Raw genomic sequence first — 25,565 nt, forward strand, 5'->3', positions numbered from 1 at the left:
GCCCCATCAACCCAGCTCCCCTCTCCCCGCCCCGCTCTTCCAGGCCCTGGTAACCATGGTCCCCTCTCTACTAGGAGACCAAGGCTGTGGCGTCCTCGTGTGTGTGAGAGCATGCGGCACGTTGTGTCTGATTTCATGTAACGCGGTGTGCTCCACTTCCATTCGTGTGGCTGCCAGTGACAGACTTGCGTTCCTTTTAATGACAGAGTAATATTCCACTGTGGCTGTGGACACGTTTATCCTCTCATCTGTTGCTGGACACAGGTTGATGCCATATCGCGCCCATCGTGCATCCAGCCGTAACGAATCTGAGTACGGATAGATCGCGAGTCTTTGGCTGTATACCCAGTCCTGGAACTGCTGCACCAGATGGTAGATCTAGTTTTTTGAGGAAACCCCACACTGTTCTCCATAATGGTTATATGAATCTGCAGTCCCAAAATTTTGTGTTAGGGTTCTCCCTTCTCTGTATCCTTGCCAGCATGTGTTATACTACTCCTTTTTATTTATTTGAAAGACAGAGTGACAGAACAAGCTTCCACTAGCTAGTTCACTCCCCAGATGGCTGCAACCAAGACTGAACCAGGAGCCAGGTCTCCGCGGTGGGGGGCAGGGACCCAAGTACTTGACCACCCACCACCTGCTGCACTCTGACAGGGATGTGGGCGTCGGAAGCCCTGCACCAAGCAGCTTGGAAGAGCTTTTTAATACTGTATCTAGGGGCTGCTCCAGGTACTACACATGCGTAACTTACCACAGTCTACTGAGACTTCATTTTACCAAGCGATGTGTAAGAACCTTAGCTCCCTTTACATCCTGTTACCCTGCTCCATTCTGTGGGGGTCGTCCCAGAGCGTGGGAAAGTCCCAAAGCAGATGTGGGCTCCCCAGCTCCGCCCAGATACACAAATCAACTGCCCAGAAAAACCTGTTAGATCATGGGAGAAAAGCACCCTGAGAAGTTACAGCAGTCTCAATTGCTTTCTGCAACACACTTACTAGACAGTTTTCATACATTTTTCTAGATACATTTAGGGCTAGGTCAGATGTGGTGTAACTTTTCTTCAACCATCAAACATCCTGTGAAGGACTGGAGGGAGAGAGAGGGCTGTTGCATTTGACTACATGTTTTGCTTTCTGAGTTACTGTGTCCCTGGTGCTGTAGGAGACCTGTTATCATTGCCTTCCTAGAATGACCTGGGGCCGCCCCAGATTAGCAGCTTCCAGAAGGTTGTCAACAAACAGGACAGTGCGAGAGAGACTCCCTCCAGGATTCTGTGGGAAGTGTGTCCTCTGCCAGGCTGTACGGTCACCGGTGAGAGGAGCTCCAGTGACCCAATGGGGTTAGACACCAGGACCCCACCTCTGCCCCTGCAGAATAAGAAGAAAAACTCAGTTACGCGCAGGATCAGATGGAGTTCCAGCCAAGAGTACAGGCATAAACAACGCCTTCCTTTAAAAAAAAATATTTGCTTGCTTAAAAGGTAAAGTGACAGATTTTTTTTCCCCACCCCAAATGGCCACAACAGCCAGGGCTGGGCCAGGCTGAAGCCAGGAGCCCGGAACTCCATCTGGGTCTCCCACATGGGTGGCAGGGGTCAAGCATTTGGGCCACCCTCCGCTGCCTTCCCAGGCGCGTTAGCAAGGAGCTGGTTTGAAAGTTGCAAGAACTGGCTCAACCTGCTGCCCCGCCACGCTGGCCCCTTCGCCCTACTTGCTAATGGGTGCCACCCTGAAGTCACTCATCTAATAAGGAGACTACAGCTCTCTCGCCCATAGCTGGCTGTTTTGAAACTCTCTGGAAAATTAAAAATAACCTCCACTTGGCCGGCGCCGTGGCTTAACAGGCTAATCCTCCGCCTTGCAGCACCGGCACACCGGGTTCTAGTCCTGGTCAGGGTGCCGGATTCTGTCCCGGTTGCCCCTCTTCCAGGCCAGCTCTCTGCTATGGCCCAAGTGCTTGGGCCCTGCACCCCATGGGAGACCAGGAGAAGCACCTGGCTCCTGGCTTTGGATCAGTGCGATGCGCCGGCCGCGGCGGCCATTGGGGGGTGAACCAACGGCAAAGGAAGACCTTTCTCTCTCACTATCCACTCTGCCTGTCAAAAAATAATAATAATAATAATAATAATAATAACCTCCACTTGTAAAGGCATCTCCCTCCCTACAAGGGAGCGCTCCCTGAAGACCCTTGGCAGAATGTGGTGTAAGGTGGACTTCACAAACCCTGCCTTTGTCCAAGATACCGATACCTTCCCGGTCCTTCTGTCTCAACTGTCTCTTCACCTGCGCCGTTTCTCTACAGATAATGGTGTTCAGACGCAGGCACTGTGCCTCCAAGGGGCAGGTTTTCCACCTTGTTGGCCAGGTGTACTTCGGAGGTGCGAAGGTACCTATCCAGTAGGTACCTATCCGAAAGGTTTCCTATCCAGGCTGCGCGCCAGGTAAGGCCAGGAAGCCATGTGTCTGGCCCCGCCACGGTGACCACAGGCAGACTCAGTTCAGCACGCGCACAGCAGGCTGCTGTTTGGCCTGAGGATTTCGCCCGGCCCACGAATGATGCTCTAAATATGCAGATGGCCCTGGCCAGAGAAGAGTTCGCCAGCCCTGAATGGGAGGGATAGTCTGCAGGCTGATGTCCCAAAGCGGGGAGGCAGGCTACTGCAAACTGAAAATGAAGAACCTTGGTGCCTGCAGTGCTGGCATTCCACACGAGCGCCAGTTCGAGTTCTGGCTGCTGCACTTCCAATCCAGCTCCCTGCTAATGCGCCTGGGAAAGCAGTGGAAAATGGCCCAGGTTCTTGGGCTTCTGCACCCAAGTGGGAAACCCGGATGGAGCTTCTGGATCCTGGCTTTGGCCTGGCCCAGCCTGGGCTGCTGCAGGCATTTGGGGAGTGAACCAGTAGATGGAAGATTCTCATTCTCTCTCTCTCTCTCTCTTTCTCTCAAATGAATAAAAACAAGCAATTTATTTTGAGAAAGGCTTCTTTAGCTCAGATTTGGAGGTTCACGTCCAAGATCAGGCAGTCCCATTGCCTGGTGACAGTGTGGGTGGGAGAGGAAGCAGAGGAAGGGTTCAATCAACCCTGGGGTGAGAGCTGCCTTCTGAGGGTCTGACCCCAATGACCCAAGGACCTCCCACCAGGCCCAGCCCCCAAATACCATGATTGTATTAACTTCCGCTGTCCTAATTCCAGTAACCTACGACTCCGCGTTCCAAGTCCTGTATGAGACTGGGAGTGGAACCCCACGGAAACACAGGCTGCTCCCTGGCTCCCCGAGGCCCGTGTCCTTCTCCCACACAGCACGTGGTCATTCCTCCCCCCATAGTTCCAAAGTCTTAACTCAGTCCAACAGGAGTGCACAAGTCCAAAGTCAACACTCAAGGCAAACTCCTGAGGCCCTGAGCCTGTGACAATCCCAGTGAGAATGCGGGGACACTCAGCGTGTACATGCCCACGCCAGAAAGGGTGGAACGGATAATTCCAGAGGATTCTTTGTACCAAAGCAAGACCAGCAGGGCAAACAGTATATCTTAAAATCTATATATCTATCTATATATGATATATGTATTTCTATATATGATTAAGATTTATTTATTGGGGGGCAGGCACTGTGGTGCAGTAGGTTAATTCTGTGCCTGCAGTGCCGGCATCTCATACGGGCGCCGGTTCAAGTCCCAGCTGCTCCACTTCCAATCCAGCTCCCTGCTGTGGCCTGGGAAGGCACTAGAAGATGGCCCAAGTACTTGGGTCCCTGCACCTGCATGGGAGGCCCAGGGGAAGCTCCTGGCTCCTGGCTTCAGATCGGCACAGCTCTGGCCATTGCATTCATTTGGGGAGTGAACCAGCGGATGAAAGATTCTCTCTCTCTCTCTCTCTTAAATAGGATAAATATTTTTTAAAAAATCTCAAGTGAATTAAGGCTTGTGGAGTCAGGCAGAGTCCCAGTTAAAGGGCGAGAAAGAGCTCCGAGGATGACTGAGCGGAGGGTGGGCTCCCTGGGTGCAGCTGGGCTGAGGCCAGCAAAGGTAGAACAAATGGCGGCCGGCCGCTTAGAGCTGTGTCCTGCGGCAGGGACCTCTTCTCTGCCGGGGGCTGCACAACGCGATCAGCGATCAACTCACAAAGGAGCCTGCAGTGGAGCTGGTGAATTTCAAGTCCCAGCTGCGGCCCCGTGGAATCCGAAGTGGAGCAGCCGGGGCGTGAACTGCTCCCATCCGGGATGCTGGCGCTGCAGGTGGCGGCTCAACCCACTGCGCCACAATGCCGGCCCCGAGTCTAATTTTCAGTATGAGAGATGTCAGAGCAGACATCCCCGGAAATAAATCTTTGCAATATTAGTTTTTTTAAAGATTTATTTATTTGAAAGTCAGTTACACAGAGAGAGAAGGAGAGAGGTCTTCCATCTGCTGGTTCACTCCCCAGTTGGCTGCAATGGCCAGCGCTGCGCCAATCCAAAGCCAGGAGTCAGGAGCTTCTTCCAGGTCTCCCACAAGGGTGCAGGGGCCCAAGCACTTGGGCCATCTTCCACTGCTTTCCCAGGCCATAGCAGAGAGCTGGATTGGAAGTGAAGCAGCCGGGACTGGAACTGGTGCCCAGATGGGATGTTGGCCCTGTAGGCGGCGGCTTTACCTGCTACGCCACAGCACCAACCCCTGCAGTATTATTTTATGATGAGAACGGATCATGTTACGAACAGCGGCCTGTGTATCTGGATCCTGTGACAGAAGAGGGATGAAAAATCCTGCTGATGCCGGTGTGCACAGCAGAAGATCTGCAGAGAGACATCTGGGCAAAGCTCCCCGAGGGCCCTGTCCACACGGCGGTCGGGGCGTCTCTGCCCTGTCCACACGGCGGTCGGGGCATGTGTCTGCCCTGTCCACACGGCGGTCGGAGTGTGTCTGCCCTGTCCACACGGCGGTCGGGGTGTCTCTGCCCTGTCCACACGGCGGTCGGAGTGTGTCTGCCCTGTCCACACGGCGGTCGGAGTCTCTGCCCTGTCCACACTGCGGTCGGAGTGTGTCTGCCCTGTCCACACGGCGGTCGGGGCATGTGTCTGCCCTGTCCACACGGCGGTCGGAGCGTGTCTGCCCTGTCCACACGGCGGTCGGAGTCTCTGCCCTGTCCACACGGCGGTCGGAGTCTCTGCCCTGTCCACACGGCGGTCGGAGTCTCTGCCCTGTCCACACGGCGGTCGGAGTGTGTCTGCCTTGCCCACAGCTAGGGTACAGTTGTTCTGGCGAAGCAGCCGCAGCAGGTTTTGTTTTTCTTTTCAAGGTCGGTTTTGCAAGTCGAGAACAGGTAAACGCGAGTATGTTGAGGGCCCTGGACAAGCGCCACACTCCGGAGGGGCCCCACTCACAGAGCCCGGGGGCTGGGAGAGGCAGACCAAACACCTACAACATCCGGGTGGGGGCCAGGCGCAGCCAGGAGCCGGGACGCTGGTGTCTCTGTGCCTGTGCAAACGGCAGCGGCAGCTGCTCCGGAGAACACGCTCCTGTCAGCGCTTCAGGAGCCGGTGCACCTGTCGGCCGGCGGCAGACGTGGGGCAGAGCCGGCGAGTAGCCGAGTGAGGGTTCTTTTACCGGTTTCAGAAGGCCAATGTTCCCCAGCAGATGGACGGCACTTTCCTGACAATGTATATAGAAAAAATGAGAACACTACGGAGAGGGCCCGGGCGCACGGAGGCCTCCAGGGGCGTCGCGGCAGGTGGGGTGACAAGAGCCGCTCGGACGCCTGCGGCCCCGCTGTGGCCACTTCTGGCCCCTCTGTGAAACTGCCTGCAACCTCTCCCTCAGAACACGCAGCCTCTCCCAAGCAGGGTCCCGGCCCCCGTCCTGGGTTTTCCCCTTAGGACCAGCTCCCGGGACAGCTTCCCCCACCCCTAACACTCCCTTCCCCAGCTCGCTGGGTTTTCCTTCCAAACACTTTCCCCTGGCCACAGTGCTGCCTGTTGAGTCATTTCCTGTTCCTCCCTTCCACCAGGTCTGTTCTGGGGCAGGGGCCCTTCCTTCCGGGCCGTGGGTTCAGCCCCGGGCCCCACATTTTGTGTCCAATGAACTAAGATTCCCTCAGGGTGCTGCTGCAGCCGTCAGGTAAGGAGGAGGCCGGGGGCCTCCCTCTGCCAATGGAGAGGTCATGGGACGTCCAGTGCGACTTAGCCCTATCCCGCTATGAAAGGAGGGAGACGCAGACACCGGCCCCCCAATGGATGGGCCTCGGCACCTGCCCAGTGACGTCAGCAGACGGACTGCACGCTTCCACCTCCATGACGTAGGGCTTTCAACATTTCTGTCTTTCTCTGAAACGCAGAGTGACAGAGACGGAGACGAGAGAGGGAGATCTTCCATCTGCTGGCTCACTCCCCAGACGGCCACAAAGGGCTGGGCCAAGGCCGGGAACGCCATCCGGGTCTCCCACACCGGGGTCAGGAGCCCAAGGACTTGGCCATCATCTGCCTTTCTCCCAGGCCCACTAGCAGGGAGCTGGGTGGGAGGCGGAGCAGCTGGGACTCAAACCACGTTCCCCTAAGGGATGCTGGACGCCCACGCAGCAGCCTAACCCACCGACCCCCACGGCCACCCCAAGTCGGGGCTTAACAAAGTGGCTGGCATTGTGGAGCTGTGCCTTATAGGAGCCGGTTCGAGTCCCGGCTGCTCCACTTCTGATCCAGCTCTCCGCTATGGCCTGGGAAAGCAGTGGAAGATGGCCCGAGTGCTTGGGCCCCTGCACCTGTGTGGGAGACCCGGAGGAAGCCCGGCCGTTGCGGCCATCTGGGGAGTGAACCAGGGATAGAAGACCTCCTTCCCTCTCTCCCTCTCTCTCCCTCCCTCCCTCTCCCTCTCTCCTTTTCTTCCTCTCAAATAAACTTTAAAGCAGTGTAGAACGGGGAGGGCAGCCGGACACGGGGTGCGGCTGCCCTCCTGAGCCTCTCCCCACCCGCGGATCAACTCTCGGGGGCACAACGGCGGGACAGCCCCGGCCCGAGAGCACTTCCGGGTGTTAGGAAGGCGGCTCCGGGCAGACCCGAGCCCACTCCGGGCGCTCTGGGCTTCTGTCCCGACGAGGCCGGCACCCAGCCCTCCCCTCCCTCAGCCTCCCGCTCGGACCCCGCCGCCTCCGCCCGGCTCCACCCCGCAGCCTGGCCCCGCCTCCGCCCGGCTCCACCCCGCAGCCTGGCCCCGCCTCCTCTCCCAGCCACACCCGCGAGGCCTGGCCCCGCCTCTCCCAGCCACACCCGCGAGGCCTGGCCCCGCCTCCTCTCCCAGCCACACCCGCGAGGCCTGGCCCCGCCTCCCCTCCCAGCCACACCCGCGAGGCCTGGCCCCGCCCCCGGCCCCCGACTCGCGTTCCGGCCCCGCCTCCTCCACTCGACACGGCCTCGGCGTCCCGGCCCCGCCTCCCCGCGCCTGGCCCCGCCCCAGCGTCCAGGCCCCGCCTCCGCCGCTCGGCCCCGCCCCGCCCCCGGCGGACAGCGAGCAGGAAGCGCGCGGTGGCTCCCTGACGCCGCTCTCGGACAGGTGTGGAGGGGCAGGGGGCGCAGTTCGCAGTCGGGCCGCCTTTCTCGCCGGTCCGGCCTCCGTCAGCCCCGCCTCACGCGCCGTCCTGGGCCGTACAGACCTGAGGTTGCCCCCGCCCGAGCGGTGGCTCGGGGTTCGGCTGCTTTTGCCTGGGAGGCGGGGCTGGCCGCGCGACGTCATGCATATGCATGAGCGGCGCGGCGGCGGCTCCATTGTGCCCTCGGAGCGGGCGGCGGCGCGATGGCGCGGGCGACGGTGTCCCCGGGGCGGCGGGCGGCGCGGAGGGCGGGCTGAGCGCATGGAGCGGCGCGGTCCGGGGGCTGCCGCGGCTAGGGGCCGGGCCAGGCCGGGCGCAGGTGAGCGGGGCCCCGGGTGGTGCCTGGCGACGCCGCCCGCGGGCAGGTGCGGGCGGCGGAGGCGGGCAGGTGCGGCAGGTGCGGGCCGGCAGGTGCGGCCAGTCTCCCGGGGCGCCGCCGGCCCGCTGCTGCGCCCGCGGCAGGGCTGGGGGCCGGGGCTCTGCCGGCACCTGCCACGCGAGCGTCGGTGGTCTCGGCCCCGGGGGTGTCGGTTCGTCCTACCCCTTCGGTGGGCCTTTGTTGGGGGCTGGCCCAGAGATGTTCGCGGTCCTCGGGAACCCCTGGAGCGTAGGACGCTGACGGGCCCTAGCCCCAACCTGACATTCTCAGCTCTGGGCCCCCGCGGTCTCACCCCCCTCCCCCGGCACCTGGTGCACCCCGCAGGGTGATATGGGGGGCCCGAGGAGGAGCAGCGCCCTCCTGGGCCGAATGACGCTCACCTGTCAGTCTCCAGCTGTGGTTTGGTGGGGACACCCCTTCCCACATAACACGCTGCGCTCAGGCTGAGGGTCCCTGCTCTCCCTGGGCTCTGCCCCCTCTCAGGTATCCTGTCCTCCTCGGCTGCCTGCCTACCCCTGCACCTGCCCCGGCCCCTACCCTGTCCTCCTCCACTGTTTGCCTACCCCTGCACCTGCCCCTGCCCCTACCCTGTCCTCCTCGGCTGTCTGCTACCCCTGCACCTGCCCCGGCCCCTACCCTGTCCTCCTCCTCTGTCTGCCTACTCCTGCACCTGCCCCGGCCCCTACCCTGTCCTCCTCGGCTGTCTGCCTACCCCTGCACCTGCCCCGGCCCCTGCCCTGGGCTCCTCTGCTGCCTGCATACCCCTACCCCTGCACCTGCCCCGGCCCCTACCCTGTCCTCCTCGGCTGTCTGCATACCCCTGCACCTGCCCCGGCCCCTACCCTGGGCTCTGCCCCCTCTCTCAGGTATCCTGTCCTCCTAGGCTGCCTGCCTGCCCCGGCCTCTACCCTGTCCTCCTCGGCTGCCTACCCCTACCCCTGCACCTGCCCCGGCCCCTACCCTGGGCTCTACCCCCCTCTCCCAGAGGTGCCCCCTTCCTGGAAGTTACAAGTCGTTTTTGTTGCAGATTTCACAGGGACACTCAGAACATGTGACCTGGTCTAAGCCTGTGGGGGCAGATGGGGTGGACACAGGTGCACCGCCAGGTCCCGGCGGGCCGGAGCAGGGTGTGCTTGAAGTTAGAGAAGTGAGGGAGTCTTCCTCAGAGGATGCTGCCTGCAGGCCCTTGTCTTGCCCAGGGGCTGCTACAGGCAGGAAGTGTGAGCGGAGGCAGAGGCGGTGTAGACGCCGCCAGCACAGGCTCGGCGTGTTTGGGTAGCATCCTCATGGCTGGGCTGGGTCTCCACGGCTGACACTCAGGCCCCCACGCCTGGGCCGCTGGGCAGTGCTTGCACCTGCCTCCCCCTCAGCCTCACTTGGGCCGAGGAGCGCCGTGCCGTAGTACCGCGTGGGTGTGCGAGCACCTCACCTTGTGCCAAGGTGCTCCCGTGCTATTCCAGAACCATCGCTTCTCTGAGCCCTTCTGACCCCATCGCGGGTCAGGTGGGGCCTGGCCCTGGAACCTGGGTGTCCTGGTTTGTGACCTCCTGGAGGTGGCCTGCAAGAGCTGTGTCCTGCTCCCAGGCTGGCTGTGCGGGCAGGGCCGGGGCTGCTCTGGGGCAGCTGGGAGGAGGGGCCTGAGCAGATCTGAGACCAGAAAGCCACACTGGCCCTCTGGACTGACCTCCTGCAGCCCCTGGGCTCCCCGCGGGAGATGTGTGGCGGGAAGGTGCACAGAGGCTGGACCAGGCTGGGCAGCGGACTTCCCAGAGTGTGCCCTGGGAGCGGCCCAGAGGCCAGTGTTCAGGAGCTCAGCAGGAGGGACCCTCCCCCGCCCCGCAGTGAGGAGTAAGCTGGGGGAACTGGAAACTGCGGGAGTGCCCACAGCCCAGAAGCAGCCCAGAAGCGTAGGGGGATTCCCCAGGCCACGTGGTCCCGGAGGCTGGGGGGGGGGGCTGCCCCGCCCCTCCACCCCGCCCTGACTGCCTGCTCCCAGCTCTCCGCCTCTCCTAGGTCCGAGCCCCCACTGGGGTCCCCACAGCAGCAGTTCCTGCCAACTTGTTAGAAGCACAGGCTTGGGCCCCGCCCGCCCTCCTGACGCGGGGCGGGGCGGGGCGGGGCGGGACGGGGCGGGACGGGGCGGCTGCAGGCTGATCCCCTTGGGCCGCCCGCCCGCTGGGGTGGGGAGCTGCGGCCCTGGGTGACCGGAAGTGAGCACTTTGCCCGTGGCGGGGCCTGCCTGCCTGCCTGCCTGCCTGGTTCCCTCGTCCTGCTTCCGGGTGGGGAAGGAGGGGTGGGGTGGTTTTGTAATGAAACTTTATTCTGAGGCATTGTAGACGCACCTGCACTTGTGAGCAGTCAGAGGCCCCTTGTATCCTTTCCCTGGGCTCCCCCAGCGGTAACGTGTCGCACAGCTGTGGCTCGGCATCCTAGAATGGTCACCGATGCTGTCCAGCTGCTTCCTGCTGCCCTCTGCCCCCCCCCCCCCATTTCTCTTTCTTTCCAAAATTTAGTTCTTTGTAAGGGAGGTTCTTACACACACGCACTCTCACAGATCTTCCATCTGCTGGTTCACTTCCCAAATGGCCCCAGCGGCCAGGCCTGGACCAGGTCAGAGCCAGGTCAGAGGTGGGACCTGGAGCTCCATCTGAGCCTCCCACGTGGGTGCAGGGCCCAAGCCCTCGGGCCGTCCTCTGCTGCTCTCCCAGGCACGTTAGCAGGGAGCTGGATCGGCAGTGGTGCCCTGCGGCAGGATGCCAGCACTTAGCCCCTGCTGGCACCGGCCGGGCACAGACCTGGAGAGCAGGCGGCCCTCCCCAGTGTTGTCCGTGTCCCAAACGGCTGGCAGCCCTGGGGCTGGCACTTTCCATTCAGCACCGTGCTCGGGAGATCCCCCCAGTGGTTGTGGGTGCCCGGCTGTGTTCAGGCTGTGGCTGCGCCGTGGTGGGTTTAGCTCTTCATCTGGCAGAAGACGCGGGCTGGCTCCCCGGTTTGGCTGCGGGGACTGAAGCCGCCTGGAGCGTTCGTGCAGGCGGCCTGTGGGAGCCGCTCTTTCTGTGCTTGGTGGCCATCTGTCCTCCCCCGAGCCGCTCCATGCGTTTTGCCCATTTTCTCAGTGGATCTGTTTGTTTCTGAGCTTTGAGAAGTCTTTGCATATTCTGCATACTCATCTCTCCTTGGATATGTGGGTTGCTTGTCTTCTTACAAGGATCTTTAAAGAATTCTTTTTGTTTGTTTACTTGAAAGGCAGAGAAAGATCGTCCACCTGCTGGTTCACTCCCCAAGTGGCCACTACAGCTGAGGCCAGGCCAGGCTGGAGCCGGGAGCCTGGAGCTCCCTCTGGGTCTCCCACGTGGTTGCAGGGTCCCCAGTACCCGCCCGTCTCCTGCGGTTCCCAGGCACAGCGGGGAGCCGGGCCCCTGCTCCTGTGGGTGGGGGTCAGGTGGCGCTGCCTTCTGCACCACGAGGCTGCTCCTAGAAGGGTCCTTCACCAAGGAAGAGTGGGAGAGGCAGGAGACAGATCTGCTGGTTCATCCCTCAGATGCTTGCAATGGCTAAGGCCAGCGCTGACACTGGGAACTGGCAACACAGTCCAGGTGTCCGTGTGAGCGGCTGGAACCGTCACTAGGGCCTCCCCACTGCCTCCCGCGGCCAGACTCCCGGACACTGGCGTCTGACCTGCGAGGCCAGACAGCTGCTTTGGTGACATCCAGTGTCAGTTTTTTCCTTTTATGGATCATGCTTTTGGTGTCAAGGCTGAGAGCCATTGGCCTGGCCTAGATCCCAAAGATGTTCCCTCTGTGTTCTGGAGACTTCGTAGTTTCGTGTTTTACGTTTAAATCCGTGAGCTGCTGAGCTAACGGGACGTTTGGTTCCAGCACGTGGGTAGAAGGCCGCCCTTCCTGCCTCCTCCAGTGTCGCTGGCGTACTTGTAGGGGTCTCTTTCTGGGGCTCTGCCCTGTCAGTGCCGTGCCGTCTTGGTTGCTGTGTCTGTGTCCGAGTCTTGAGCTCACGGCCCCCATGTCCACCTACACCACCACCCTGCACTCAGGCCTGGCTGCGCTGTCCTGGCTCCTGGTAGGGGGAGGGGCCTCCCGGGGCAAAGGAGCACCTCTGCTGTCTCCAGATTGGCCCCCTGCCCTGGGGGCGTGGCTCTGGGCTTGTGTCTACAGTTGGGCTACTGCTGGTCCCGCCTCCTGGCTGCTGAGCTGTGGGCAAGGCCCTGGGATCAGTACCCAGGAACGTCTTGTGTGCACATGTGGGCCGCCCTCCCTCTCCCGGGGTGGTGGGGGGTGAGACACACGTGGCCCTGACCCTTTCTCTCCCGGGGTGGTGGGGGGTGAGACACGCGTGGCCCTGGCCCTTTCTCTCCCGGGGTGGTGGGGGGTGAGACACGCGTGGGCCGCCCTCCCTCTCCCGGGGTGGTGGGGGGTGAGACACACGTGCCCCTGACCCTTTCTCTCCTGGGTGGTGGGGGGTGAGACATGCGTGGGCCTCCCTCCCTCCCTCTCCTGGGGTGGTGGGGTGTGGGACACGTATGGGCCCTGGGCCTCCCTCCCTCCCTCTCCCGGGGTGTGGTGGGGTGCTGGGACTGAAGCCGACCGTGTCTGTAGCAGCCTTGTAGCCCTGAAGGCGGGTGTCCAGGGTGGAGCACGCCCTGGCCCCTGGTGCTGTCCCGACAACCAGCCAGGGACTCTCATGTACCCACCTCCCACCGTGCTGCCACCAGGGGGCAAACCCAGCAGCTGTGCGCCTGCAGTGTCGGCGCCCGAGGCAGTGCCAGCCAGAGCCGTGAAGAGGGTCCTGGGGTAGCCAGGCCTGGCAAGGGGCTTGCTCATGGCAGCGTTGCAGGTGTGACAGTCCTGAGCGTCAGCCTGGAGGTGTGCACACCAACTCAGTGTGGGAGCACCCGCCTGCTGCAGGCGCCCTTGTCTGCCCAGCCCTGTGCCCCTCCCGTAAATGCCCGCCACATCACTGTCCACGTGGCCGAGTGCCCACCGACCCTCCACCTGTTGCTCTGTGTGTCCCTGTCCTGGTGCCTCCAGGAGGTCTCTCAGCGGCAGAGGCTGGGCTGCTTCCCCCCACCAGGCACCCCGCGTGCCCCCTGCTCTGGCCAGGCCTGCCTGCACAGCCCCTCTGGCCCTGCCGGGCCACGCAGAGAGGTGAGACCGGAGCGGGCAGTGCCCCCACTGGCTGTCCTCTACCCCAAGGCCTTGCTGGGGGCCTCCGGGCAGCTGGCCCTGCAGCCCGCAGTCACCGGGCGACCAGCACTGTCGCCCGCTTTGCGTGGACTTTAGGCCCTGGTGTGGGACTCTGGACTGGGTCTCATCCAGGGTTGGTGCCGGGGCTCTGCTGCACTGCCTCCCTGGCAGGAGGAATGGGGTCCCCTCCACCCTGGCTGCAGGGGGCCCTCCTGCTGCATGGCGGTCACTTCCCTCTCTCCCGCCTGGCAGCCAGAGCCGCGGAGTCCCAGTTGAGGCCCAGCGGACCCAGCCTGTAGGCTGCTCTGTCGCCAATGAACTCCATGAACCCCATGAAACCCGCCCTGCCCCCCGCACCACACGGGTGAGTGCGGGGCACCACGCCCTCCCCCCTCAGGCCCTGGGCTCTCGGGTGCCTGTGGCCCCGGCCCCAGCCTCACTGGTCACTCTCCCTGTAGTGATGGTTCATGTTGCATACGAGTCTTTGCCTTGGCAACAAGGCGCCACTCAGCCGGCCGGCTCGCTGTCCGTGGTCACCACCGTGTGGGGCGTTGGCAACACGGCACAGAGCCAGGTGAGCAGGACTGGGCCCCACCCCGAGCACGGTGCAGAGATGGGGCTTCCTAACCTCCTGGGTCCTTGCAGATCTGCCAGAGTTCCCGCGGCCGACGCCCACTTGGCCCCCACCGGCCGGGGGGAGGGTGACCACGGTTCCCCCTCCCCCTTGCCCAGGCATCCTGGTTCCCAGCCCTCAGGGCCGCTGCCCGAAGCAGTTGCTTGACAGGTTCCCTCTGGTGATTCCTGCTTCCTCCTAGGTCTTGGGGAACCCCATGGGCCCTGCGGGGAGCCCCCCTGGCAGCTCCATGATGCCTGGTGTGGCAGGCGGCAGCTCCGCCCTGACCTCCCCGCAGTGCCTGGGCCAGCAGGCGTTTGTCGACGGCAGTGCCAGCAAGGGCTACGTGCAGCAAGGCGTGTACAGCCGTGGGGGCTACCCTGGGGGCTCCGGCTTCAGCACCGGGTAAGCAGGTGCCTCAGCTGGCAGGGATGCCAGGAGCCATCAGCTTGCGGCACCGTGGAACTCTGCCTCCCTGCTAGCCCGGACAGCTACAGCGGAGGGTCTAGAAAGAGTGCTGGGGGCCCTGGGGGCGCCGGTGCAGAGCGTGGCAGTCCCCTGTGTCTTGCAGGTATGCAGGTGGTGCGGGGGGCCTGGGCCTGCCCTCCCACACTGCCCGGCCCTCCGCTGACTTCACACAAGCAGCAGCCGCTGCTGCTGTGGCTGCAGCCACGGCCACGGCCACAGCCACAGCCACCGTGGCTGCCCTGCAGGAGAAGCAGAGCCAGGAGCTGAGCCAGTATGGAGCGGTGAGCCCCCACGGCGCCTCCCGGGAGGGCGGGACTCGGGAACGAGGGTCTGAGGGGCGAGGATGCTGGCAGGGGGATGTGTGCCTGTCACAGCGGGGGCCACGGGCCACTGTGGATGGCACCTGACCATTCCGCTTTGTTCTCTTCCCAGATCGGGGCCGGACAGTCTTTTAACAGCCAGTTTCTGCAGCACGGAAGCCCCCGGGGGCCCAGCGTCCCCGCTGGCATGAACCCTAGTGGCATGGGAGGGGTGATGGGCCCGTCTGGCCTCTCCCCCATGGCCATGAACCCCACCCGGGCAGCAGGTGTGACGCCCTTGTACGCAGGGCAGCGGCTGCCGCAGCATGGGTACCCCGGGCCTCCCCAGGCCCAGCCGCTGCCCCGACAGGGGGTCAAGAGGAGCTACTCGGAGGTGAGTGTGCAGCCCGCCCCATGCGAGGCCTGGGGCGCCCTCAGAGCTGTGGTAAGAGCGGCTTCTGTAGCGAGAGAAGACGGTGCCCCAGCAGAGCCCCCAAGAGGCCTGCGCCCAGCAGAGAGGCCACAGCGCCCTCCCTGATGCTCTCCTCTCTACCTCTGGGCGTTTGCTCTTCTTCAGGTGTATCCGGGGCAGCACTACCTGCAAGGAGGCCAGTACGTGCCCAGCACTGCCCAGTACGCCCCCGGCCCTGGGCAGCCCCCCGCCCCCTCCCCCTCCTACCCCGGGCACAGGCTGCCCCTGCAGCAGCAGGGCGTGGGCCAGTCCCTGTCTGCTCCCGGCCCTGCAGGACTGCATTACAAGGTAGGGCTGGCTCCCCCGGGCCCGTGCTGGGTTCTGTGCCACGTGTCCCATGGGGGACCTCCGAGGAATGACAGCTAGCTGGGGGGGTGTCTGCGTCCGCATGGGGCCCAGAGCCTCCCGGGGTCCAGGCCAGTGCAGGAGCATCCCCAGCGTGGGGGTGCGGTTCTGAAAGGGCTCTCGGGATCCATCTGTCTCGGTGGAAATTCAGTGTAGGGAGCTGCAGGCAGCACCCAAGCCATTCTGATGTCCTCCGTGTTAGTGTCCCCGGTCCCTCTGCTTGTCACAGAGACGCCTGCGAGGGACCAGGCCTGCTCTGCAGGCCCTGGGCCCCATGGGGAGCGCGGGGGTGGCTGAGGGGAGGAGAGAGCGGCAGCCCCGCAACGTGCGAGCTCACAGCTCTATCTGGAGCTGTGGTTTTTCCGTTGTGAGTCAGTGTTGTTCCTTGTAGACAATCGGGAAAGGAAGAGGGCAGGTAAAGAACAGGTCGGCGCCCCATGTGCGCTGGGCCTGCAGGGCCAGGTCCACAGCCCCCGGTGCACACAGCTTTCTCTCCTGCAGCCCACAGAGCCGTTCAGCGGGCAGGGCGCCAGCTTCAACGGGGCCGGCGTCAGCTACAGCCTGAGTGGGGTATGGGCCCTGGCCAGGCGGATGGGAGGGGAGGCTCCTGGGGCAGGCCCGTGGAGTGAGGGCACCCCGCCATCTGCCCTGTCTGTGCTCGACCCTACAGCCTGCCCGTTCCATCCCTGGCTACCCCAGCTCCCCACTACCGGGGAACCCCACACCACCCATGACTCCCAGCGGCAGCCTCCCCTACATGTCTCCAAGCCAGGAGGTCAAGTCTCCCTTCCTGCCCGACCTCAAGCCGGGCCTCGGCTCCCTGCACCCGTCACCCTCTGGTGAGTGCTCAGAACCATAGCTGTGACCAGGGCAGGGGTGGGGGATGCTGGGACCGCAGAGAGGCTCGCAGGGAGCCTGGGGTGACTGGGGACGGCCACTGGGTGCTGGGGAGAAGCCCAGGATTCCGTCTGCCGGCAGCAGCGTCACCATTGTCTGCGCATGGCCGCCCTTGCACGGCTGTCGGAGGCTGTGGGTGGGCTCTAGAGAAACACACCACACACAAGTCAGCCTGCGATGTCAGGGAGTTCCTGATTCCTCCCCCTGCCCAGCCCATTCCTGGCTAAGAATCTCTGCTTCTGGGTCGACCGCAGGACGGGGGCAGGTGGCACGCAGTCCCCGCGTCTGAGAGCACCGGGCCCGCTTTCTGAGGTGCGGGCAGTGTTGCCTGCCATAGTTCAGGGGACAGCGGGCCAGGTGACCGAGGCAGGACAGGGCAGGAGGGGCCGAGGCGCCGCAGCTCACGCGGGGGCTGCCTCCAGGTGGCGGCCCCTGTGACGAGCTGCGGCTGACGTTCCCGGTGCGGGACGGGGTGGTCCTGGAGCCCTTCCGCCTGCAGCACAACCTGGCAGTGAGCAACCACGCCTTCCAGCTGCGGGACTCCGTCTACAAGACGCTCATGCTGAGGTGAGACCCCTGCCCCGCCTGCACGTCCCGCCCCGCGCCCGTCCACGCTCAGCGCCGGCCCTCCGCCCGTCCCACGCAGGCCCGACCTGGAGCTGCAGTTCAAGTGCTACCACCACGAGGACCGGCAGATGAACACCAACTGGCCGGCCTCGGTGCAGGTCAGCGTCAACGCCACGCCCCTCAGCATCGAGCGCGGCGACAACAAGACCTCGCACAAGCCGCTCTACCTGAAGCACGTGTGCCAGCCGGGCCGCAACACCATCCAGATCACCGTCACCGCCTGCTGCTGTGTGCGTGCGGGCCCCGGGGCTGCAGCCTGGCTCCCCCGTTACCGCCCTGCACTTGCCCTCTGAGTCGTGTTCCTTTAAGGAAAGAGCTCTGGTTCCCTGCACCCCATCTTCTGCTTAGACTGCGTGGATCAGCTTCCATGCTCGTAGCCGTGAGAAACCTCGCGCAGTTCTTGCAGCACGTAGGTCAGGTCCTGGGCAGAGCTGGGCTGGCAGAGAAAGCTCGGCTCGTGAGTGCCCCGGTCAGCCGGGCCGGGCCTGGAGCCCGCAGCGTGGCTGCTCCTGCTAAGGGACTCCGGAGCCACACGGGTAACAGGATGCTGCAGGCTGGGGTGTCCAGGGGGCTCTGGGTGCTTGTGTTTTGACAGAGAGGTGAGCACTGGTTAGTGCTTGGACAGCAGGCAGCACAGCACAGCTGTGGTTAGGGAGGGGTGTGGCTAGTAGCACGGGCCACCTGGCCGCCTCCCTGAGGCCTAGGTTGCCTGGGCTCACAGGGGGAGGCAGCAGGCGCCCTCCTGTCCTGAGGAGGACAGGGCCCAGCTGCCCAGGAGCATGGCCAGCCCGGTCTGCCCCAGACCCTTGGCTCTCCCCATCCTAGATGCCCTGCTCGCCTCCCAGTCCCCCTGACGGTGTTTTCCGGTCGTGTTGCAGTCCCACCTCTTCGTGCTGCAGCTGGTGCACCGGCCGGCCGTGCGCTCCGTGCTGCAGGGCCTCCTCAAGAAGCGCCTTCTGCCCGCGGAGCACTGCATCACCAAGAGTGAGCGCCGCACCTGCCCCGGGCCCCCGGGCCCCCGGCCGAGCACTGCTGCCCCCGGGCCCCCGGCCGAGCGCTGCTGCCCCTGGGCCATGTCCCCGCCGCACGAGGCCGTCTCCCGGGTGTGGGTCAGTGTCGCCATGGCGGGGACTGCCGACTCACATCCTTTCCCTGTTCTGTCAGTAAAGCGCAACTTCAGCAGTGGCACCATCCCGGGCACCCCTGGGCCCAACGGGGAGGACGGCGTGGAGCAGACGGCCATCAAGGTGTCCCTGAAGTGCCCCATCACCTTCCGCAGGATCCAGCTCCCTGCCCGGGGCCACGACTGTCGCCACATACAGGTGGGTGCTCCCAGCTTTGCCAGTTGATGATGATTCTTTTTTAAAGATTTATTTGAAAGCGTTAGAGGGAGAAATAGGGAGATCTTCTATGTGCTGGGTCACTCCCTAAATGGCCACAACAGCCAGGAGCCAAGAACTCCATCTGGGTTTCTCACATGAGTGGCAGGGCCCGAAGCACTTGGGCGGGTGAGAGACACCAGGGTTCTGTACGGGCTCTGGTCCGAGTCCCAGTGGCTGCTCCAGTTCCCATCCAGCTCCCTGTTAACGCACAGGGAAGGCAGCAGGGATGGCCCGAGTGTCTGGACCTGTGATGAAAGATGGCCTCTTGCTCATTTTCCAGTGCTTCGACCTGGAGTCGTACCTGCAGCTCAACTGTGAGCGGGGGACCTGGAGGTGCCCCGTATGCAAGTGAGTCTCTGAGGCGTGCTGTAAGGCGGGGAGGGGCTCCACACTTCTTCAGAAACTTCTGGGGGTGAGACTGCCAGCAGTGTGGCCAACTATGTAAGCCTGGGGACATCTGTGCTGGTGTCAGCAGCACTGCCTAGGATGGTGTGGCTCAGGGCAGAAACCCTGTACAGGGTCACCATTCGTAGCAACGCCTGACACAGGGTTCCCTCACAGCGTCACCTCAGGCAGGCCACTACAGAGTCACCGCGTGTGTCACCTCAGTCAATTCACAGTATGTCACCTCAGACACAAATGATGGCCTCGTGTATCATGTCAGTCACCTCACACAGCGTCACCTCAGCCACCTCACACAGGGTCACCTCAGTCACCTCACACAGGGTCACCTCAGTCACATCACACAGGGTCACCTCAGTCATATCACACAGGGTCACCTCAGTCACCTCACAGCGTCACCTCAGTCATATCACACAGGGTCACCTCAGTCACCTCACAGCGTCACCTCAGTCATATCACACAGGGTCACCTCAGTCACCTCACAGCGTCACCTCAGTCATATCACACAGGGTCACCCCACACTGTGTCACCTCAGTCACCTCACAGGGTCACCCCACACTGTGTCACCTCAGTCACCTCACACAGGGTCACCTCAGTCACCTCACACAGGGCCACCTCACACAGGGTCACCCCACACCGTGTCACCTCAGTCACCTCACACAGGGTCACCTCACACAGGGTCACCTCACACTGTGTCACCTCAGTCACCTCACACAGGGTTGTCTCACACAGGGTCACCCCACACAGGGCCACCTCAGTCACCTCACACAGGGTCACCCCACACCGTGTCACCTCAGTCACCTCACACAGGGTCACCTCACACAGGGTCACCTCACACTGTGTCACCTCAGTCACCTCACACATGGTCACCCCATACTGTGTCACCTCAGTCACCCCACACTGTGTCACCTCAGTCACCTCACACAGGGTCACCTCACACAGGGTCACCCCACACTGTGTCACCTCAGTCACCTCACACAGGGTCACCTCACACAGGGCCACCTCAGTCACCCCACACTGTGTCACCTCAGTCACCTCACACAGGGTCACCTCACACAGGGTCACCCCACACTTGTGTCACCTCAGTCACCTCACACAGGGTCACCTCACACAGGGCCACCTCAGTCACCCCACACTGTGTCACCTCAGTCACCTCACACAGGTTGTCTCACACAGGGTCACCTCACACGGGTCACCTCACACTGTCACCTCAGTCACCTCACACAGGGTTGTCTCACACAGGGCCACCACGCAAAGAGGCAGCACGTGAAGGTCTTGGGGCTGTGACAGGGCTGTGCCCAGGATGAGACTGGGCAAGGCCTCTGCGCCTGTCCCCTTTGTTTCCCACAGCAAGACGGCGTTGCTGGAGGGCCTGGAGGTGGACCAGTACATGTTGGGCATCCTCATCTACATCCAGAAGTAAGCCTCCTGCAGCCACCCCGTGTCTGTGGTCCGCGGAAGCCCCGGGCCAGGCGGGAGATGCCCCTGGCTGCGTTCGGCAGCGTGGCTCCATTCCAGGCCCGAGCGCTGGTCTTGGGCAGGGAGGGGCGGCGGGCAGGGCTGAGCGGCCGCACGTGTCCCCCGCAGCTCCGACTACGAGGAGATCACCATCGACCCCACGTGCAGCTGGAAGCCCGTGCCCGTCAAGCCCGATGTGCACATCAAGGAGGAGCCCGACGGGCCGGTGCTGAAGCGCTGCCGCACCGTGAGCCCCGCACACGTGCTCATGCCCAGCGTGATGGAGATGATCGCCGCCCTGGGCCCCAGCGCTGCCCCCTGTGCTCCCCTGCAGCCCCCCGCCGCCCCCGCCCCCGGCGACTACCCTGGCCAGGGTGAGTACTGCCCACCCAGCCTGGGCCTCAGGTGACCCCGGCAAGTGACTGATGTCTGCAGACCAGTGTCCTCGCCCAGGACTGTCAGGGTGGCTGCCGCGTGCCTAGCGCACAGACATCTCCAAACAGAACATCCTGAGGCCGGCCCGCTCTCCTGCACGGCCGTGTCGGGGCGCAGCCCCCTCCCCCGGCCCGTCCCGCGTGGGCAGCGCACTGGTGCTGGCCTCCACTCCCAGGACTGTCCCCGGGTCAGTTCCCCATCAGTGAGAAGAGACAGTGCCCTTGTCCCAAGAGTGACTTCTGTCACCGTGCTGCTGCCTCGGTGCGTCCCAGCCGCTACAGCCGGCCGCCCTCCCCAGCACCCCCAGGACCTGACTCTCTTCTCACAGGTTCCAGCTTCCTGGGGCCCGGAACCTTCTCCGAGTCTTTTCCACCTACCACGCCCAGCACCCCCACCCTTGCTGAGTTCACCCCAGGGCCACCCCCCATCTCCTACCAGTCTGACATTCCCAGCAGCCTCCTGACGCCAGAGAAGTCGGCTCCCTGTCTCCCAGGCCAGGTCAGTGCCGTGCCAAGGGCCAGGCGGGGCTGTCTCCCAGGAGCCCTGGGCTCTTCCAGCAAGTTCTCTCCATCCACAGATGGCACCAGTGAGCCACCTGGACCCAGCCCACAACCCTGGGCCACCAGGGCTGCACGCCTCTAACCTCGGAGGTCCCGCAGGTCCCCAGCTGCACCATCCAAACCCTCCAGCATCCCGGCAGCCCCTGGGCCAGGTGAATTCGGGGCCCACCGGCGAGCTGGCGTTCAATCCTGCCACAGGCGTGATGGGGCCCCCCAGCATGTCTGGGGCGGGGGAGGCCCCGGAACCAGCTCTGGACGTGAGTACCGGCCCTGCACTGCAGGTGCCCGGGAGCCCGCAGCACCCACATCCCTGGTGGGAGGGGCGGGATGGTGAGCGCTCTGGGAGCGTGGTGCTCACAGCGCGGGCCCGGGGTGGCTGCGTGCATGGTCTATGAGTGACAAGCTCCTGGGGGCTGGTGGCGGGCGTGGTGGCATCCTCAGCCCAGAGCGGGCTGGAGCCCACAGTCCTTAGGAGACCTGTCTGTCTGCTCAGGGCTCCCGCAGCCTGGCTGCGAATGCAGACTTGGTTACAGGATGGGCAGTCGTCGGCCCCCAGACCGTGAGAGAAACTCACTGTCAGCAGGCAGAAAATTAGAGCAGCTCCAGGCCGGCACCGTGGCTTAACCGGCTAATCCTCCGCCTAGCGGCGCCGGCACACCAGGTTCTAGTCCCGGTTGGGGCGCCGGATTCTATCCCGGTTGCCCCTCTTCCAGGCCAGCTCTCTGCTGTGGCCCAGGAGTGCAGTGGAGGATGGCCCAAGTGCTTGGGCCCTGCACCCGCATGGGAGACCAGGAGAAGCACCTGGCTCCTGCCATCGGATCAGCGCAGTGCGCCGGCTGCAGCCGCCATTGGAGGGTGAACCAACGGCCAAAAGGAAGACCTTTCTCTCTGTCCCTGTCTCTCTCTCTCTCTCACTATCCACTCTGCCTGTCAAAAAAAAAAAAAAAGAAAGAAAGAAAGAAAATTAGAGCAGCTCGGAGCAGAGAACCCCGGGGGCCAGGGCCATGCCCGCCGCATTGGCTCCCGAGAGGCCCGCGGGGATGCGTGGCCTGTGTGTGGCCTGTGCGCCCTCAGCTCTACAGAGCAGCCTGCCGACTCGGGCGGGCGCCCCTCCCCCGCTGGCATGGAGAACCTGTCGTGAGGCTGAGGTGTCCACGGGGCATGGCAGGCCCGAGACCAGCACCGCTGACAGCATGCTTTGTCCCCAGCTGCTCCCGGAACTGACCAACCCGGACGAGCTGCTGTCCTACCTGGGCCCGCCCGACCTCCCCTCCAACAGCAACGACGATCTGCTCGCTCTCTTTGAGAACAACTGACTCACAGATGTCTCCGAGGCCCTGCCCACCACGCCCCGCCCCACGGGACCCTGGCTGTCCCCCCCACACACCTGGGTGGCCTGCGGGGCCCGGCCTGTGCTGTGGGGTGGGGTGGGGGCCCAGGCCAGAGGCCCGCCCTCCTCCAGGCTGGCCGCTGCAGCACGGCTTTGGCCGGGGGGCCTGCCCACCCCACCTCGCCGTGTCCACACTCCTCGCCCCTGTGCTTCCAGCCCTGCCTGCTCCCACCCTGCCTGCATCTTGTCCAGTGTTGACCCTTCTGTTCGATCCCTTCTCCACGTCAGAGCAGGCGTGCAGCGAGGCTGGCCCTGTCTCCGGGCCTGCGGCTCCGACAGCCCCTGCGCCCAGCAGCCCCAGCTCTTGAAACCACAAGGCTCGCCAGTCAGCAGGGGCCTGAGCGCCCTTCCAGCCCGGCCAGTCCCTGGCGCAAGCTTCAGGCCAAGGCCAGGGTGGGGCTGCCGCAAAGCACAATGGTGCGCCCTGCGCAGGGACCAGGCCAGCTGAGGCAGGGGAGGTGGCGAAGCCACCTGCCCCAGAGGGCCCCCTCTCCCCGGCTTCCCGTGTGTAGGCAGCTCTGCGAGGAACCTCCAGTGGGGAGGGCCGGGCTCCCAGACGCGCCCTGGCAGGACTGTCCAGTGGGCTGCTCTCCCGAGTCCCCTTCTGCCCAAAAGTGAAGAATTAGTACAGCTGTGTTTTTAAAACCACCTCCCCCTGGCGCCACCCTGTGGGCTTGTGCCCGGGGGAGGGGGCAGCTGCCGCCTGCTGGCCCAGGGCCCACTCTCCCGTCTATGCGGTCTCTATTAAAGGACTCCCTCCTGGTGGACCTGCGGTCCCTGCTTTGTCTCCTGGGGCCGCCGGCCTGCCAGTGGCTCCACAGCCCCAGCTGTGCTCTGGGTGTTCCCAGCCGAGGCTCAGCTGCTCCCTCCCCGCGGTAAATTTCCTTTTCCCTGGAATTTTCCAAGTTGGCTTCAGCTGTTCCTGTTTCGTGACATAGCCCAGGCTCACCCAGGAGAGACATTTGCACCATGTCACCTTCCCTGGGCGTGTCTCGGGGCAGGGGCCTGTGCAGCCGGGGCCTTGCCAGTGTGGAGCGCACATCCCAGGGGCCTCTGCTCACTCCCCCACCCCCCAGCGCACACACAGCAGGTGCAGAGTGTCCTGGCAGCCGGCTGGTGGGGTCCAGTTACCACCTCTGCCTGGGCCCTGAGGCCCCGCCCAGCTGGAGAGGTGGGGGATGGGCACCTCCGGGAGGAGGGGCCCCTGAGACCTGCTCTGCTCTGTGCGGGACGGTGTGTCTGAGTCTGTGGGAGTGGGAGGGAGGGCAGGGCCCCTGGACTCTGTGTCCGTGGCCTCTGCGGCCACACAGGCGTGCCTTTCTGTCCCCTTCCCGAGGGGAGAAAGGGAAGGAGCAGCAGCAGGCACGGGGCTGGGGCTGGGGTCAGGGACAGAGCCACAGCCCCCCAGCCAGCGGGCATCACAGGACATGGGAGCACCCGCCCACTCAGCATGCCCAGCTGGGGCGTCCTGAGGACAAACCAGGGTGCTGCTGGCTGCCCGGGAGCCCAGCCTCGGGGTGCGTAAAGGTGAAGGGGGGGGCAGGACATCCTGGGGCCACAGCTGGGCCTGCAGCCTGGCGCCCTCACGTGAACATGTCTGAAGCACGGGTAGACAGGCAAGGTGCACAAGCTCACAGCGTGATGCTGCTTCACAAAGCTCCCAGCCAGGCCTGGCGTGTTGGGATTCACACCGTGTGCTCAGCCCGGCCCAGAGCTGCCCCGAGGGGGGTGGGGCCGCTCTGGGGAAGGGAGGAGGCTGGTGAGGCTCTCGTCCTAGGGGAAGCAGTGGCTTCACAGGTTTTTCCCTTTAGTGTCCCTTGGGCGTCAGATCTTACGTTTGTGCAAGTGGTACATGATTTGAACATAAGCTCACGAGACCTAACGTGTCTGCCCCGCGGCAGCAGAGCACGCTCCTGTCAGGTGCACGTGAACGTGATCCAGGGCAGACCACGCAGCGCGGCACCGCGGCACGAGCGAGCCTTGGTGAAGAGATGAAAATCTTGCCAATGACCTTCTCCACTCACAATGGAATAAAAAATGTATAGCGGAAGAAAAAAGAAAATTTGTGAATTCGTGGCAGTTAACAAAAGGGTCAAAATCACAAGAGGACTTGGAAAATGAGAAGACTGAAAACGAAGACAGCTCGGCAAAGCCTGAGACACAGCAGAAGCACTGCGAAGAGGGAAACACGGAGCCCCAGGCCTGCGCCGAAGAACGGGGCGGACGGCGTGGCACGGCACCCCCACGGCACCCCCAACACCGGCCCCCGGATTGAGTCCTGCCTCGGCTTCCTGCTGATGTGCCTGGGGAGGCTGCAGATGATGGGAGACCTGGATGAGTTCTGGGCTCCTGGCTTTGGCCTGGCCAGTGCTGGCTGTTTGGGGCATTTGGGGAGTGACCCAGTGGACTGGAGATCTCTTTCTCTGTCACTCTGCCTTTCAAATAAATCTTTAAAATATACAGATATCTGATTGGCAGTTACAGAGGTCTTCTATCCACTGCTTCACTCCCCAAATGGCCCCAACGGCCAGAGCTGGGCCGATCTGAAGCCAAGAGCTACTTCTGGGTCTCCCGTGTGAGTGAGGGGCCCGAGCACTTGAGCCGCCTTCCACTGCATTCCCAGGCCATTAGCAGAGAGCTGGATGGGAAGTGGGGTTACTGGGACTTGAACTGGCACCCAAGGGATGCTGGCACTGCAGGTGGAGGCTTACGCTGCTATGCCACAGCGCCAATCCCCAAATAAATAAATGTTAAAGGAGAGAGATCTCAATAACAATTGTACACAAAGAGTAGAAAAAGAACAAAGTAAAACCAAAGCTAATGGAAGGAAAAAGTTAAAAAAAAGAACAGAAATGGAGAAAAAAGAGAGAACCGATGTAGAAAAAATTGGCTCTCTTGTCAAATTTAGCAAGGCTTTAGCTCTAGACTGACTACGGGAGACAGAGAAGATGCAAATAACTAAAACCTGCACTGGCAGTGGGGGCGTTCACTGCCAATCTCACAAAGTAAAAGGGTGGTGACACCGTGAACTGCTCCGTGCCGACAGATCACGTACCCCAGAAGAAACGGGCAAAGTTCT

At 63.1% G+C, this 25,565-nt stretch overlaps 1 protein-coding gene across 1 annotated transcript; it reads left to right on the top strand.

The window, feature by feature from the left end:
- Positions 1-13,629: 13,629 nt before the first annotated feature.
- ZMIZ2 (zinc finger MIZ-type containing 2) lies at positions 13,630-23,372 on the top strand. The gene is made up of 16 exons (XM_062178162.1): positions 13,630-13,712; positions 13,954-14,156; positions 14,323-14,500; positions 14,652-14,912; positions 15,837-15,905; positions 16,006-16,174; positions 16,655-16,799; positions 16,879-17,089; positions 17,738-17,843; positions 18,024-18,181; positions 18,522-18,589; positions 19,994-20,062; positions 20,231-20,475; positions 20,865-21,034; positions 21,114-21,353; positions 22,305-23,372. Exons 2-16 carry the CDS (start codon positions 13,969-13,971, stop codon positions 22,410-22,412), a joined length of 2,385 nt encoding a protein of 794 aa, XP_062034146.1. The 5' UTR covers positions 13,630-13,712; positions 13,954-13,968; the 3' UTR covers positions 22,413-23,372.
- Positions 23,373-25,565: the final 2,193 nt, after the last annotated feature.

This window comes from Lepus europaeus, chromosome 20, assembly GCF_033115175.1.
Source record: "Lepus europaeus isolate LE1 chromosome 20, mLepTim1.pri, whole genome shotgun sequence".
Lineage (NCBI taxonomy): Eukaryota > Metazoa > Chordata > Mammalia > Lagomorpha > Leporidae > Lepus > Lepus europaeus.

Bases quoted from the DNA above. Each gene is read 5' to 3' on its own strand.
- ZMIZ2 (XM_062178162.1), top strand. From the start codon at position 13,969: ATGGGCCCTGCGGGGAGCCCCCCTGGCAGCTCCATGATGCCTGGTGTG. The intron at 21,035-21,113 runs GTCAGTGCCGTG...CTCCATCCACAG, and splicing joins CTCCCTGTCTCCCAGGCCAG to ATGGCACCAGTGAGCCACCT. The intron at 21,354-22,304 runs GTGAGTACCGGC...CTTTGTCCCCAG, and splicing joins CCCCGGAACCAGCTCTGGAC to CTGCTCCCGGAACTGACCAA.